General features: G+C 44.7%; 1 protein-coding gene across 1 annotated transcript in view; it reads left to right on the forward strand.

The window, feature by feature from the left end:
- The window catches only part of LOC138666693 (piezo-type mechanosensitive ion channel component 2-like), a 194,927-nt gene that overhangs the window by 48,508 nt on the left and 129,830 nt on the right, over positions 1–16,589 (forward strand). The window contains exon 9 of the mRNA XM_069754876.1: positions 2,092–2,299. Coding sequence (XP_069610977.1) covers positions 2,092–2,299 — 208 coding nt within the window. The remainder of the gene's footprint in view (positions 1–2,091; positions 2,300–16,589) is intronic.

Consider the following 16,589-nt stretch of genomic DNA (forward strand, 5'->3'; position numbering starts at 1 on the left):
TCCGAAGGTGAGTATATCCATATTTTTTATTTTTATTCTTTATTTTTTACATGAATATGGATCCCAGGGCCTGAAGGAGAGTCTTCTCTCCTCCAGACCCTGGGAACCACCCGCCATATAAGATGACTGTGTGTATAAGATGACCCCCATCTTATATGGCGGGCATATCCCAAATTCCATATTTTATATGGAAAAGTTGGGGGTCGTCTTATACGCCCAGTCGTCTTATACACCAGAAAATACGGTATTATTTGCGGTAACCTTCTAAGCCCAAGGGAAGGGCAATCCTTAAGCCATGGTTCCCTGTAAGTTTCCTCCACAGGGGGGTTTTCCTCTCCTGAGCGCTGTAGGATGACTCTTTGTGAGTCGGAGGTTTGCCAAGTTTAGTCCCGTTAATGCTTTTGCAGGGACTTCTAGTTTTTAAGTTGAGAAAAATGATTTAATTATAAAAAAAAAAAAAAGAAAAGAAAAGTGTCAAATGAGACTTGGAATTTATATCGGCTTTGCGGTTTAGGAGTCAGGTGGAAGTTGCAGACAAGTTAATGTGGACTCATTTTAACTAATAGAGGATGTAAAACCTCATGGTGGTGAGCAGGCTCAGCTTTGGTGGCCAGCCTCAAGGACGTTGTAATGGTAACATCAATCAGGGGCGGGCACAGTGGTTAAGCACAGGAGTGATGATAATAGGGTCATTGGTGCCCTGAAAGTTTACTGGCTCTGCTTGAATGGCAAGCCAGTGCGTGCCACCCCTTTATGGCTGTCTGTCCTGGTGCTGTATGTCAGACAGCTGGGGATATCGCAGTACTTGTGAATCCCAATGTACTAGCACTCCACCTGACTCCTACTGTGATTATTTAATCCTGTGATTTGAATAAAAGCTGTGGCCATTTTGACAACCAAAATAATGTGTTTTGTGTATTTATTTTAGTACCTAGGTTTACAGTAGTTATGGTGGTTTTAAGACGGAGTGGGGTCCATCCCATATCCAAAAGTCATGAAGAAGTTAAAAAACAACTGGAAACGGGCCGTAAAACTAAGTGCACACAATGTATTCTTTAAATGGAACCTGCCTAAAAAAGTGCTTAAAAAACACAACAAAGAATGAACATGGTGCACAGAAATGTAAAGATTACATTTTTTTGCCACTTCTGTTAATCGATTCAGGGTTCAGAAACCTTGAAGTGGTTGAAAGAAATAGCATGTTCATATTTCCAGCCGCTTCTGCTAAAGACTGTACTGTAAATGGCGGCTGTAAGCATGCCCCGACACTGATTGATAGCCCACTTTGAACAGATGTGCTGCAGACCCGACTGTCAATTGAGATGTTGGAGTGTGCTTTGAGCCACTGCTCACAGTATTGCAAATTTCTGGGTTGACCTCAAGGAGATGCTGTGACTGATATCTTTTAAAAATGAGATCCCTTTGCTGTGTTGTAAGCTGTTTACAGACCACAGTTTTTGCTGTAAACTACAACTAAGAAAATGTCAGGAAAATCCTACTAGAATAGGAAAATTTTATATGGAGTTAATCAGAATCAGTGTAAACGATGTCAGTTGTGCTCTGATTACTTTTAATATGAGTTTAAATGTTATTGGCCAATTCTGAACACGATTACATCCCCAATTATAAGAGGTTGTCCATACTTATGTAATCACATAATTTTATTTTATTTTTTTTATTTTGCTCGTCAAAATGATGTCCGTTTGTTTCTCAATGGATTTGAACAGATTATTGTTGACATTAAAAGTGGGAAAAGTTCTGAAATGACTCTTCTTGTCATGATTTTTTTAACTTGTCAAAAACCTGGCATTTTATTAGGGGTGTGTAGACTTTTTACTGTATATTCACTGTATGTGAATGGGGTTTCAAAAACCTTGTTCAAACGTAGCATATTTCTCTGATACGTTCTTAATTTTGGACTTCTGTTCTGTGTATTTCATTTGTTATGAATGTTCTCTGTACTAAAATGAGAATCACTTCAGATTCTAACTCCTTTAACAAGATGGATTTTGTTTGACATGTCATAAATGGAAGTGGTAAGAAAACAAGCAGGAACATATTTGTTTTTGTATTTTTTTTTTCTTACCACAGGAGTCTGAGACAGAAAGTGAGACGGAAGAAAGTGAGAATGAGACTGAGCTGTCCACAGAGGAAGACACTGTGGATAAGGACGTCAATGACACTCGAGCAAAACTCATCGAGAAGATGACGGCTTTCATATCTGCAATGAAGATTTTGTTTGAGGCTCTGTTTACCACAGCAGGAAAAGTGGTGGTCACACTTCTTCTTGGTCTGTCAGGTAATTTCAATACAAAATATTTTTGGTGTATCACATGCCATCATCCCCCCCCCCCCCCCCCCTCTAAAATTCCAGTGAATTATTATTACCTGCAACTATTCCCTCATTTACAGAATGTCTATTATTGATATTGTAACATGGCTTGGTGCAGTAGCCGTGGGCGAGGTACTTGTCTGTTGCACTACGGCATGTTACATGAAGATGGAGGCCATGGCTAAGTGTGTGGACTAGCATCATAAAGGCAGTACACCAGTCTCGTTATTTCCTCGACTTCACACGTCCCTACCTCCACTGGTCTTATTTCCTTCACCACCACCCAGCTTAACACCACAGTAAAGTCCATGGAAGCCATTTCTTCTTCCAGTGGTTCTGCATCTGAATCTCCTCGTAGAGGAAAGGGTTTGCCAATATGGCCCAATTCAGCTTCAAGCTGTCACTTAGCTGACACTTAGGGAACTCCAGCCCAGGGCGTTCACTTCATTTCACAATCTATTCCATCCTAGCCTGTTAGCTTTAAGAGCCTTAAGCTACTTGGAGCCATGCTGCTAGGCCTACCTTCTCCAGGCTTTACTCACTTCGTCACTCTGGTCAGTCCTCTAAGACCGGTTTCACATTTGCGTATTTGTGTGCAGCGTTTGATCCACATAGATCCGCATGCGTCTTGCGTACCTATCTTTAACATGGTATATGCAGGGACATGCGTTTGCATCAATCCGCATGCGGATGCATACGCATGTGTCATTTTGCGGTGTGCGGCTGGGTCTGGCGAACGCAACATGTTGCATTTTTGGAGGTGTCAATTATGCTCAGTCATCCATATGCTGATGATTGTGGATGGAGTGTGTCAAGACAACTCATTACTCTCTATGGAAACGCATACGTACGCAAGGACATGCGTACGCATGCATTCGATGCGCTTGCGCACTTCGGACTGCGCATGTGCAGGAACTGTTTTGAAACACGCCCATTGAGACATGCAATCCTGCAAATATCAAACACATACGCATAAACAATGCAAACGCAGGCAAAAATGCATACAAATGCATGCACACGCAGTGTTTTTTTGCCATCATGCATAAGCTGATGCAGATAAAAAAGCTGTGTCAGCATGCGTTTGCATGCGTTTTGACATGCGTTTGCGCATGCAGATGATACGCTACGCACAGAAACGCTAATGTGAACCTAGCATAAGCTGGTACTGTCCTTCTCTCTGTGTTTCTGTAACTCTCTCTCTCTCTGTCTCAGTATGTTCCTCAGGATCACGCTATCTCTGTCCTGATCTCCTTTCTCTCTTGCCACAAAACACCCAGTGCATGCTGCCCTGCTGAGCACTCAGCCCAAAGTCTGCTCCAGCTGCAAGTTAGGCCTTGTCTGAGTCCCAGGAAGTCCTCTCTGATCCTGCTCCATAGCCCCTCCCTCTCTGAGCCAGTCCCAACACTTAAAGGGAACCTGTCAACCCAAAAATGGAAGTTGAGCTAAGCCCACCGGCATCAGGGGCTTATCTACAGCATTCTGAAATGCTGTAGATAACCCCCCGATGTAACCTGAAAGATGAGAAAAAGAGGTTAGATTATACTCACCTGGGCAGGCGGTCCGATCCGATGGGTGTCGCGGTCTGGTCTGGGGCCTCCCATCTTCTTACGATGACGTCCTCTTCTTGTCTTAATGCTGCGGCACTGTTGAGAGCAGAGCAAAGTACTGCAGTGCGCAGGCGCCGGGATAGGTCAGAGAGGACGGCGCCTGCGCACTGCAGTACTTTGCTCTTCATCCTATGAAGATAGGAGGCCCCGGACCGCGACACCCATCGGACCGGACCGCAGCGGGACCTCTTTTTCTCATCTTTCAGAATACATCGGGGGCTTATCTGCAGCATTACAGAATGCTGTAGATAAGTCCCTGATGCCAGTGGGCTTAGCTCAACTTCCATTTTGGGGATGACAGGTTCCCTTTAACTATGTCTTACCTTACTCACTGTCTGTTGCTGAGCAGCTTCCTAACAGTTCAGTGCAGAACACTACAATGCATCAATACACAATTCATATTACACATCACCATCACAATAACGCATGAAATTATACACATTACACTTTACATTATACACAACACTGATGTCTTCAAGAGAGAACAGGGCAATATGTCCATCTCCTTACAGAATTACTCTTATTCCTGCCTGATAATAAATCTGAAAACTTTTCCACTAAATCTGCCTGTAAATGTTCCATTTTAGGTTGTCCTTCATAAATACTGTATTTTCTGGTGTATAAGACGACTGGGCATATGAGACGACCCCCAACTTTTCCGTATAAAATATGGAATTTGGGATATGCCCGCCGTATAAGACGGGGGTCATCTTATACACCCAGTCATCTTATACGGCGTGTGGTTCCCAGGGTCTGGAGGAAAGGAGACTCTCCTTCAGGCCCTGGGATCCATATTCATGTAAAAAATAAAGAATAAAAATAAAAAACATGGATATACTCACCCTCGGACGGCCCCTGGCTCACAGCGCTGCTAGCGTCTGCCTCCGTTCCTGAGAATACATGTGACCGCGATGTCATTGAAGGTCCTTCACTCACTGCATTCTCAGGAACGGAGGCAGACGCTAGCAGCGCTGTGAGCCAGGGGCCGTCCGAGGGTGAGTATATCCATGTTTTTTATTTTTATTCTTTATTTTTTACATGAATATGGATCCCAGGGCCTGAAGGAGAGTCTCCTCTCCTCCAGACCCTGGGAACCACACGCCGTCATCAAGGATCGCTCTCTGCACACGCCGTACCCGGCGTATAAGACGACCCCTGACTTTTGGGACAATTTTTAGGGGTCAAAAAGTCGTCTTATATGCCGGAAAATACGGTAATATTGCCTTTTCCCTGATAAGCTGTGCAGACATCATTAAAAATGTATGGAACATTTTATGAAAAATTATAAGTGTATGAAATTATTTTTCCTACAGTTGTATTTCCCATGACTCCTAGATATGGGATGGACCTTCATTTATTAGCACATGACACAAACTATAGTAACTGTAAGTACCAAATAAAATAAAATACACAACACATTATTTTGGTGTTTAAGGCCACAGCTTTATTTAAAAATCACATCACTATAATAATAACAGTAAGGGCTCAGTCACACGTCCGATTTTTCCACATGTTAGAATAATGAGCATATTATTCTGATCAGACCTTGATCAGTCTGAGTGACATCCATTTTTCTCGTTGTGGAGGAATAAAAAAAAAGTTTCTTCATTCTGACAGTCCATGAAAATCATATAACTGTTGTCATCTGAATGAGGTCCAATTTTTTTCGCTGACCCAATGACTTGCATTGCCGATTTTGATCTGACCCTCATATCAAAAACAGATGAATCTCTGATATTTTTTACACATGACTCCGTCCGAGGAAAAAAACGGACAACATAGCTCAATAGAATATCATAGGCTTGATTGCTGTCTGTAATAACCACAGATAGCACTATACGTGAACATTGAAATTGTGAATGAGCCCTAAGGCTATATGCACACGTTGCAGATTGTATTCATTTTAGCCATGCTTTTTCGCCTTGAAATCGCGGCGAAAACGCTGAGAAAACGCATACACAACACAGCTCATCGAATTCAATGTGATTCTTGTTATGGACCTGGTGGTTAGGAGCACCCGGAACGACCTGATGGTTAAACTCACACAGGACAAGCTCTGGGAAGTGGGAGCTCTGCCGACCGCAACCCCTAATCCTATCACACAACTAGAAATAGCCGTGGAGCGTACCTAACAGGACCTAGACGCCTCTTCACAGCCTAAGAGCTAACTAGCCCTAAAGATAGAAAATAAAGCCTACCTTGCCTCAGAGAAATTCCCCAAAGGAAAAGGCAGCCCCCCACATATATTGACTGTGAGTTAAGATGAAAGTCACAAACACAGAAATGAAACAGGTTTCAGCAAAGGGAGGCCAGACTTACTAAACAGACTGAGGATAGGAAAGGTATCTTTGCAGTCAGCACAAAAAACTACAAAAGACCACGCAGAGTGTGCAAAAAGACCTCCGCACCGACTCACGGTGCGGAGGTGCCACTCTGCATCCCAGAGCTTCCAGCTAGCAAGGCAAAATCATGATAGCCAACTGGACAAGGAAACAATGAACAAATAATAACTAGCAGGGACTTAGCTTCTGCTGGAGTAGACAGGTCACCAGAAAGATCCAAGAGCGAACTGAACCAGTACAAGAACATTGACAGCTGGCATGGAGTAACGATCTGAGTGGAGTTAAATAGAACAGCCAGCCAAAGAATAAACTACGTCACCTGTGGAAGGAACCTCAGAAGCAGCAGCTCCACTCACAGCCACCAGAGGGAGTCCATGGACAGAACTCGCCGAAGTACCATTCATGACCACAGGAGGGAGTTCGAAAACAGAATTCACAACAGATTCTGCAATGATGTGCTAATGCTGCGTATTTTTCCACGGCGGAATCGCATTGCGGAAAAATACACAGCATGCTAATTCTTTGTGCAGAATCGCTGTGATTCCGCACACATAGGAGTGCATTGATCCGCTTACTTCCCTCATGGGGCTATGCCAAAGCAAGCGGATCATGTGCGGATGGTACCCGGGTGTGGAGGAGAGGAGACTCACCTCCAGGCCCTGGGTACCATATCCCTGTTAAAAAAAGAATTCAAATAAAAAATAGTTATATAGTTATATACTCACCTTCCGGCGGCCCCCGGATCTAGCCCTGGCCTTAGCGATGCTCCCGGCAGCTCCCGTGGTGGCCGCCGGAAGGTGAGAATATCACGATTTTTTTATTTTTTAAAATTATTTTTAACATTGTATCTTTTTACTATTGATGCTGCATAGGCAGCATCAATAGTAAAAAGTTGGCCACACTTGTCAAACACTATGTTTGACAAGTGTGACCAACCTGTCAATCATTTTTCCAAGCGATGCTACAGATCACTTGGAAAACGCTAGCATTCTGCAAGCTAATTACGCTTGCAAAACGCTAGTGTTTAGCGGGAATACGCATGCCAATTCCGCATGCGTTATACCCGCAGCAGGGAGTTGCGGAATTGCCGCGGCAATTCTGCAACGTGTGCACATAGCCTAAGTCTTTGTTCAGCATGTGATGTCTTATTTAATACCAGATAGCACAACTACAGCAAGTAAGCAAGTAGCCTCTAAGTGAGACTTTGTTACAATCAGGATCTGTCTCTCAAATTAAAAAACTGGTGACAGATTCCCTTAAATTAAATTTGTCAGTTGCAACCTACTGCACGACTGACCTGATTCTGACTCCACGACTGCAACAACAAGGATGTGACAATAAAAGATCCCAGCTGATTTCGTTTAAATCAAGTCTCACTTTGACTTTTTCTTTTTCGTTGATAGGGCTTTAAATATATATATTTCAAACTTAAATCAAGCAAACATTAATTCCAAAATCAACATGATGTTTTTAAAAATACCTGATGGCATGAGCTAAGCACAAAAAGATTACAGAACACTAAAGGATGGAATTATACATGAATTAACGGGATCCTGTCATGTTGAAAATGGATGTTATCACGCAGGAGGAGTTCATCAGATTGTATTCATTTTTGAGGGAAACGTTTTGTAAAACTTGAATTATATTAGCTGAGAACTTCAGTGTTTGTATGCAGGAGTCCAGGAAATATTTCTGCCTTTTCTTCTATAGAGAGAAAGAGACAGTGAGATAGATAGTTATATCCCTGATCCCCACCCTCAGAACAGTAAGACACCAGGCACACAGACTACCTGCTATTTCTAACAGGGGAACCAACCATCCTAATTCGTCAATATAAAGATAGACAATTACTACTATAAAAGGTAAGGGTTCCCCCTTCCAACAGTCATGTGCCCCCCTCGCTCAGTATGCTGGGGTTTTTATTACTGTACGGCTCACAATATTTCTGCTCAATGTAAGTTTATAACCAAAATTGGGCCAAGGCTCATAATCAATTACTAATGCAAACAGAATACTGACTTGCCTTCAAATTACTCTAAAGCCATAAATCCACTACATCATAAATGACCATACTATTATTTGATTAAATATACAAACTGTTAAATACAAAAAACATTGTCAGCACTGTTTCTCCAAAAGGTTTGCCATAAGGGAGATGCTATACAGATTAAATGGATACCTATATTGAAGAAATGCTCATGGTGGTTGTTCTTTAGTCTGCATGTGAAGCGTTGGTGTAATAATCTTTAGGTGCATAGGGATGAAACTGTTAGTAGGGCCTTCAGCTCCTACCCCGGCCCCTCTGACTGCCTCTGGTGTGTGTTTGAGAAATCACTGTTATGTGAGTGATCTGCCTCCCGTTTGCAAGTAGCCTGATGCACGTTTCGCTTATAGCTTTGTCTGGCAGGTCACTGCCCCAGTATCCCCTGACAAAGCTTTATGCGAAACACATATTGCTTTGGGGTACTTGGCATTGTGAGTCAGTTGGTCCATTGATTATTGAGTGCTGTGGGTATGGTTTGTACTGTCTTTCTTTTTATATTTTAGAAATATATTATATTTGTTAATGAGCACAACCTTTGTTCTGCCCATCTTAATGTGCAAAGAGTTAATTATCATGTTATTCAAGTTGTGGCCACTGGAGGTCATCAGTTGCCTACTTTTCATGTTGTTTACCAACCTTTCCCTCCTAAGAGCAATGTCTTATGGGTTAGTTACGCCCACATTCTTCTTGTGAAGACAAGCTTCAGTAGCCATTTTTCCTGAGATCTGCAGAGAGGCACACGTGCTCCTGTCTCGCTTACTTTCTTACCCCTGTCCTAACGGATCTCGGTACGTTTATAAAGGTTTAATGCATCTTATGTTTGTGTTAGTATTTAAGCCTTATGCAGCTCCTATAGTCAGATATAGTTAGGCAGATGTGCTTTGCAGCTTGCAGTTAGGTTCAGGTGTACTCTGCATGTAGATAGATGCATTCTTGTATAGAATAGGGCAGTGCTGTTAGAATTACTGTGTAATGCACTCTGTATAATTCTTGCTGTAATGTCCCAGTTATTTATGTGATTGCACCCTGTATGTGCATATACTGAAATGCTGTTATTCTTTACAGTTTTTCACCAGTCATCCACTATGATCAGTCATCCACTATGATCAGTCATCCACTATGATCAGTCATCCACTATGATTATTCACTGAACATCCACTTTGTACATCAACATCATTCACTATTCGATCATCTACTATGAATACTGTCCACCATTGTTGTTCAACGTTATAGTTTTGGTTATCATCACCCTAATAAATAAGACTTAAGCATCAACACAGTCTGTTTACTGGGATGTGGATGAAGGTTTAGCCGTATGTTGGAATCCACACAGCATCCTACGTGGAGGAAGACAGAACAGTGAAAAACGAGACCGCCAGTCGCAGGCGGTGATTGTAAAGTAAGAACAGATTAGCTGCCTTCAGTGAAACTGATAGCCGGTCGCAGGCTGTAGTTAATCAGACTGTACGGAACCGCTAACACCCACACTGCTCCGCATTCGGGTATCACAGCAGCCGCCATACAGCCACAGGACTATACTGCAGCTCGCCAAGAGGAGCTACATCATTCCCGCCACGTGGAAGCTCACCGCACATAGACTCAGTTTCCCGCCAAAACACTCAGCAGTACGCAGCTAAGCGCACAATGTCTCGAAACAGCACATCCTCACTCAAGACAAGGTCACGAGCAAGCTCTAACAGGTCATCATTAGCAGAGCTGGCCGCTGTCGCTCGTGCTGAAGCTGAAGCAGCCAAAGCGAGGTCTTCCTTCGCCGAGAAAGAAATGCATCTAAAGCTGAGACAAGCAGAGCATGAAGCAGAAAATGCACGTTTGCAGGCTGAAACCGCACGTTTGCGGGCAGAGCAAGAAGCAGAAGGTGCGCGCCTGCAAGTGTCTCTAGAAAGACTTATGGTAGACAAAGAGGCAGCAGCTGCAATAGCTAAGGCAGAGTACTTGGAAGCCATGAAGGATCCTGATTATGAGGGAGGCAGCAACGTTCTTGGAACAGATCTAGAGCAGCAAGATCCAGCTCAGCGCGTCGCAGAGTACGTTCATCGACACTCCAGCATGGACAACACCCTCGACAGACTACAACGATCAGCCTACGCCGATTATCATCGATCTAACCCCGAACTTCGCTACTACAAACAAGAAGACGTCCAACACAGAGGAGTCGGCCACAGCTACCGTTCCACTGAGAAGAAGGTACAGCTCCCACCTCACCTTAAAGAGACATCTTCTTCACCAGAAAGGTACTATGCAGACTGTCCGAAGCCAAGAGCGTCTCACAGGTATGGTGATGCACCACACACTAGACATGGCTATAACATACCGGCTCGTACCAACACTGATCAAGCCACCATAGACTTGGCAAAGTTCTTTGCCCGCCGAGAACTGGTAACAAAAGGACTTGTAAAGTTCACTGACAAAGCCGAAAACTTCAGGTCGTGGCGAGCTTCGTTCCAGAACGCCATTCAGGGACTGGACCTTTCTAGTAGTGAGGAGTTAGATCTCCTGGTAAAGTGGCTTGGAACTGAATCGGTCGAGCATGCTAAAAGACTAAGAGACATTAACATAGAATACCCACACATAGGTTTACATAAAGTGTGGGAAAGACTTGACGAATGCTATGGGTCCGTAGAAGTAATAGAGAATGCTTTATTCAAAAGAATTGATGATTTCCCTAAGATAGGGCCCAAGGGTTATCAAAGACTTAGAGAATTGAGTGATTTATTGATAGAGTTACAGGTCGCCCAGAAGGAAGGTCACTTGGCTGGATTGGCATTCTTAGACACTGCTAGGGGTGTCAATCCAATAGTACAAAAACTTCCTTACAATCTTCAAGAAAGGTGGATTATACATGGTTCACGGTATAAACAAATTCATAACGTACCATTCCCTCCTTTTACTGTATTTGTTGAGTTTGTCACCCAGCAAGCCAAGATCAGAAATGACCCAAGTTTTGATTTCACTCTGTCATGTTCCACTACCCCTGGTGTCAAACCCAGTAAGACACCCGTGGCAGTCCATAAAACTGATATTGATTCCACAGGTCCTCCACACAAGACAACTAAGCCCCCTACGGAAGAGAGCAAACCTCAGGATGTCAGTAAGCAGTGTCCTCTACACAGGAAACCACATCCTCTACTAAAGTGCAGAGCCTTCAGGGAGAAGACTTTAGAGGATCGCAAAGGTTTCCTCAAGGAAAACAACATCTGCTTCAAATGCTGTGCTACGACCTCTCACTTCGCCAGGAACTGTGGAGCTAGCGTGAAATGTGCAGAATGCAGCAGCACGGATCACAATACAGCCTTGCATCCTGGACCACCTCCAGGAGTGTTGTCACAAGCAGAGGAGCACGATGAGAAACAGAAGAACACCGTCGAAGACACCCCTGCGGTCACCTCTCAATGTACGGAGATCTGTAAGGGACTCAAGGGAGGAAGATCCTGCTCAAAAATCTGCCTTGTCCGAGTCTATCCAACAGGCCACAGAGACAAAGCGCTCAAGATATATGCAATCCTAGATGACCAAAGTAATAGGTCTTTAGCCAGGTCCATCTTCTTTGACAACTTCAGCATTGTAGGCCCCAGTTCTCCCTACTCCCTTAGGACATGTTCAGGTACCGTCGAGACGGCGGGGAGGAAAGCAACCGGATACAAAGTGGAGTCCATGGATGGCCAGACCTGTCTGTCACTACCGACCATCCTGGAGTGCAACCAGATTCCTGACAACAGGTCTGAGATACCTTCACCAGAGGTGGCAACGTATCACCCCCACCTGAAGCGTATAGCCCACCTGATACCTGAGTTGGAACCAGAAGCGCCAATAGCTTTACTTCTGGGAAGAGATATACTACGAGTCCACAAGACTAGAGAATATATCAACGGCTCACTGAATGCTCCATACGCGCAGAGGCAAGACCTTGGATGGGTCATTGTAGGAGATGTCTGTCTAGGAGGAGCACACAAGCCGGTCTCAGTCAACAGTATGCTTACCAGCACACTAGAAAATGGACGTCCATCTCTCTTCCAGCCGTGTCACAATAGTCTGCTGGTAAAGGAACTACCGAGCAGCACTCCCCTACCTTGCCCTTTCTCAGTTCCTATTAACGAAGACCACGCCTGTGAAGGTGAACAAGACCACATAGGATGTACAGTCTTCCACAGGACGAAGGAAGACAACAAGGTAGCGATGTCTATAGAAGACAAGATATTCCTGGACATTATGGACGAACAAATAGTCAAGGATACGGCGAATAGTTGGGTCGCACCTCTACCATTTCGACCTCAGAGGAGACGCCTACCCAACAACAAGGAATTGGTCTACAGCAGATTCATCTCCCTAGGACACAAGCTTCAGAAGTCACCTGAGACGAAGGAACATTTCTTTACCTTCATGGGAAAGATATTCCAGAACAACCACGCAGAGATTGCACCTGCACTTCGACACGGAGAGGAGTGTTGGTACCTGCCCATCTTCGGAGTGTACCATCCTAAGAAGCCAGGTCAAATTAGAGTGGTATTCGACTCAAGTGCCAAATGCGAAGACGTGTCATTGAATGATGTCTTACTGTCGGGCCCAGACCTCAACAACAGACTTCTGGAAGTATTACTCTGTTTCCGTAGAGATTCAGTGGCATTTATGGCTGACATACAACAGATGTTCCACTGTTTCCTCGTCAAAGAGGAACACAGAAACTACCTGAGGTTCTTCTGGTACCGTGACAACGACCCGGACGAAGACATCGCAGAGTACCGGATGCGGGTACACATCTTTGGGAACAGTCCTTCCCCAGCGGTCGCAATCTACGACCTCCGACATTCTGCCAAAAAGGGTGAAGAAGAGTATGGCTCGGACGTCAGGTCCTTTGTGGAAAAGGATTTTTACGTGGATGACTGTTTGAAGTCCACACCGACAAGTGAGGCCGCAATCAGTCTACTAAAGAGGACTCGTGACATGCTCGCTCAGTCTAACCTAAGGTTACACAAGATTTCTTCCAACAGCCGAGAGTTGATGGAAGCCTTTCCCTCTGAAGACTATTCTAGCGATCTAAAGGATTTAGACCTCAGCATCGACCCCCTTCCCATGCAGCGGAACCTTGGATTGCTGTGGGACCTGAAGACAGATACCTTCACCTTTCAGATCAGCAAGGATGAGAAACCCTTCACGCGCAGAGGAGTTCTTTCCTTCATGAATAGTTTATACGACCCCTTGGGGTTCGTAGCTCCAGTAACCATCCAAGGGAAGCTGATGCTCAGGGACTTCACCCAAGACACTACTGATTGGGATGATCCACTTCCAGCGGGAAAGGCTGACCTGTGGGCAGAGTGGAGGAAGTCTCTTGAAGCCCTGACCAACCTTCGTGTGAAACGACCATATGCTCCTGTGCCATCCACAGAGGTCAAAACGCAAACACTTTGTATTTTCTGTGATGCATCAGTCAAAGCGATTGCAGCAGTAGCGTACCTCAAATCCACAGACGTAAGCGGACAATGCCATATCGGGTTCGTTATGAGCCGGACGAAATTGGCGCCACTTCGTGAACACACGATACCCAGACTGGAACTCTGTGCTGCTGTCCTCGCAGTTGAGTTGGCCGAGCTGGTCTCGGATGCGATGGGCCTGAAGATCGGATATGCAGAGTTCTACACCGATAGCAAGGTGGTACTGGGGTACATCTGTAACGAGACACGACGCTTCTACATCTATGTCAGCAACCGGGTACTTCGGGTAAGAAGATCCACCGACCCTAATCAGTGGCACTACGTACCTACTCATCACAATCCTGCGGACCACGCGACTAGATCCGTTGCACCCAGTCATCTGAAGGACACTTCATGGTTCACAGGTCCTACCTCGTTGTACCGTTCGATGTCCCACATCAGCAGGCCTGAAACTTTCGAACTAGTGGGTCCAGACACAGACGAAGAGATCCGACCTCAAGTGTCTGCTCTACATACAGAGATTTCAAGCTGCCACCTCGAATCTCACCGGTTCAGCAGGTTCTCCACATGGAAGTCACTTGCTCGAGCTATAGCTTGTCTATTTCATGTAACCCAGTCCTACAAGTCAGCACTACCTGATAGCCAGAGACGTTGTAAAGGTTGGCATCACTGCAGGCTTGCGTTTACTGCTCCCGACCTGGAAAGAGCCAAGGTTATAATACTTCGTGCCGTACGAAGAGAAACCTATGGCAGAGAAATAGACAACCTCAACGAGGGACAACCCATTCCTGAGGTCAGTGGGCTGAGGAAGCTCGATCCGATTGTCGATCAAAAAGGACTGCTGAGAGTCGGTGGTCGTCTTCAAGAAGCTGAGGTAGAAGTTTCAGAGAAGCACCCGGTGATAATTCCTGGACGTCATCACGTAACAACCCTGCTGATTCAACACCATCATGTCTTGGTGAGACACCAAGGCCGTTTGTTCACTGAAGGAAACCTAAGGGCAGCTGGACTATGGATAGTTGGAGCTAAGAGAAGAGTGAGCAAATTCATCTTCGACTGTGTTACGTGTCGCAAACTCCGGGGCACATTCCAAAATCCGAAGATGGCCAATCTTCCACCCGACAGACTCAGTTCTGACTAGATGTATTCGGTCCTTGGTCTGTGGCTACACGATGGACTAGAAAAATACTTACGGAAGCAAAGTGTTGGGCGGTTCTATTCACGTGTCTGTCCGTCAGAGCCGTTCATATCGAAGTAATCGAATCGATGGACACATTAAGTTTTATAAATGCACTTCGACGCTTCATCGCAATCAGAGGACCTGTGAAGCATATTCGTTCTGACCGAGGTACGAATTTCGTCGGAGCGGCAAGAGAACTCCAAATCCCTTCCAATCTGGACATCGATAATGTGGAAAGGTATCTAGGTGAGCAAGGATGTACCTGGACCTTGAATCCACCACACTCTTCGCACATGGGAGGTGCGTGGGAAAGGATGATAGGGATAGCACGCAGAATATTAGACTCTATCTTCTTGCAAGCTAACACCAGACTTACACAAGAGAGTTTATCCACGTTCTTGGCAGAGGTCTCAGCCATCATGAATGCCAGGCCACTGACAGCACTTTCTAGTGATTCTGGAGATCTATCCATCCTTACTCCTGCAATGTTACTCACACAGAAAACCTGTGTCCCGAAAGCTCCACTTGGAGAATTCAATGACAAAGACCTCTACAGACGACAATGGAGGCAGGTACAAAGCGTGTCTGACGTCTTCTGGAATAGATGGAGGAAACAGTATCTCTCCACTCTGCAAACCAGGACAAAGTGGCAGAAAGACCACCCAAACATTCAATCTGGCGATGTTGTACTCGTCAAAAACAGTCAGTCACATCGGAACGAGTGGCCACTCGGCCTAGTCATTAAGACCCTGCCCAGTAAAGATGGGAAAGTGCGGAAAGTAGAGGTCAGAGTGTGCAAGCTTGGAGAAAACAAACTGTTCCTCAGACCCGTTACCGAGCTTGTATTATTATTTTCCCCAAAAGAACCTAATTGTGGCATCTGTTGACGCCAAGCGGGGAGTGTTCTGCCCATCTTAATGTGCAAAGAGTTAATTATCATGTTATTCAAGTTGTGGCCACTGGAGGTCATCAGTTGCCTACTTTTCATGTTGTTTACCAACCTTTCCCTCCTAAGAGCAATGTCTTATGGGTTAGTTACGCCCACATTCTTCTTGTGAAGACAAGCTTCAGTAGCCATTTTTCCTGAGATCTGCAGAGAGGCACACGTGCTCCTGTCTCGCTTACTTTCTTACCCCTGTCCTAACGGATCTCGGTACGTTTATAAAGGTTTAATGCATCTTATGTTTGTGTTAGTATTTAAGCCTTATGCAGCTCCTATAGTCAGATATAGTTAGGCAGATGTGCTTTGCAGCTTGCAGTTAGGTTCAGGTGTACTCTGCATGTAGATAGATGCATTCTTGTATAGAATAGGGCAGTGCTGTTAGAATTACTGTGTAATGCACTCTGTATAATTCTTGCTGTAATGTCCCAGTTATTTATGTGATTGCACCCTGTATGTGCATATACTGAAATGCTGTTATTCTTTACAGTTTTTCACCAGTCATCCACTATGATCAGTCATCCACTATGATCAGTCATCCACTATGATCAGTCATCCACTATGATTATTCACTGAACATCCACTTTGTACATCAACATCATTCACTATTCGATCATCTACTATGAATACTGTCCACCATTGTTGTTCAACGTTATAGTTTTGGTTATCATCACCCTAATAAATAAGACTTAAGCAT

Source organism: Ranitomeya imitator, chromosome 2 (genome assembly GCF_032444005.1).
Source record: "Ranitomeya imitator isolate aRanImi1 chromosome 2, aRanImi1.pri, whole genome shotgun sequence".
Classification (NCBI taxonomy): domain Eukaryota; kingdom Metazoa; phylum Chordata; class Amphibia; order Anura; family Dendrobatidae; genus Ranitomeya; species Ranitomeya imitator.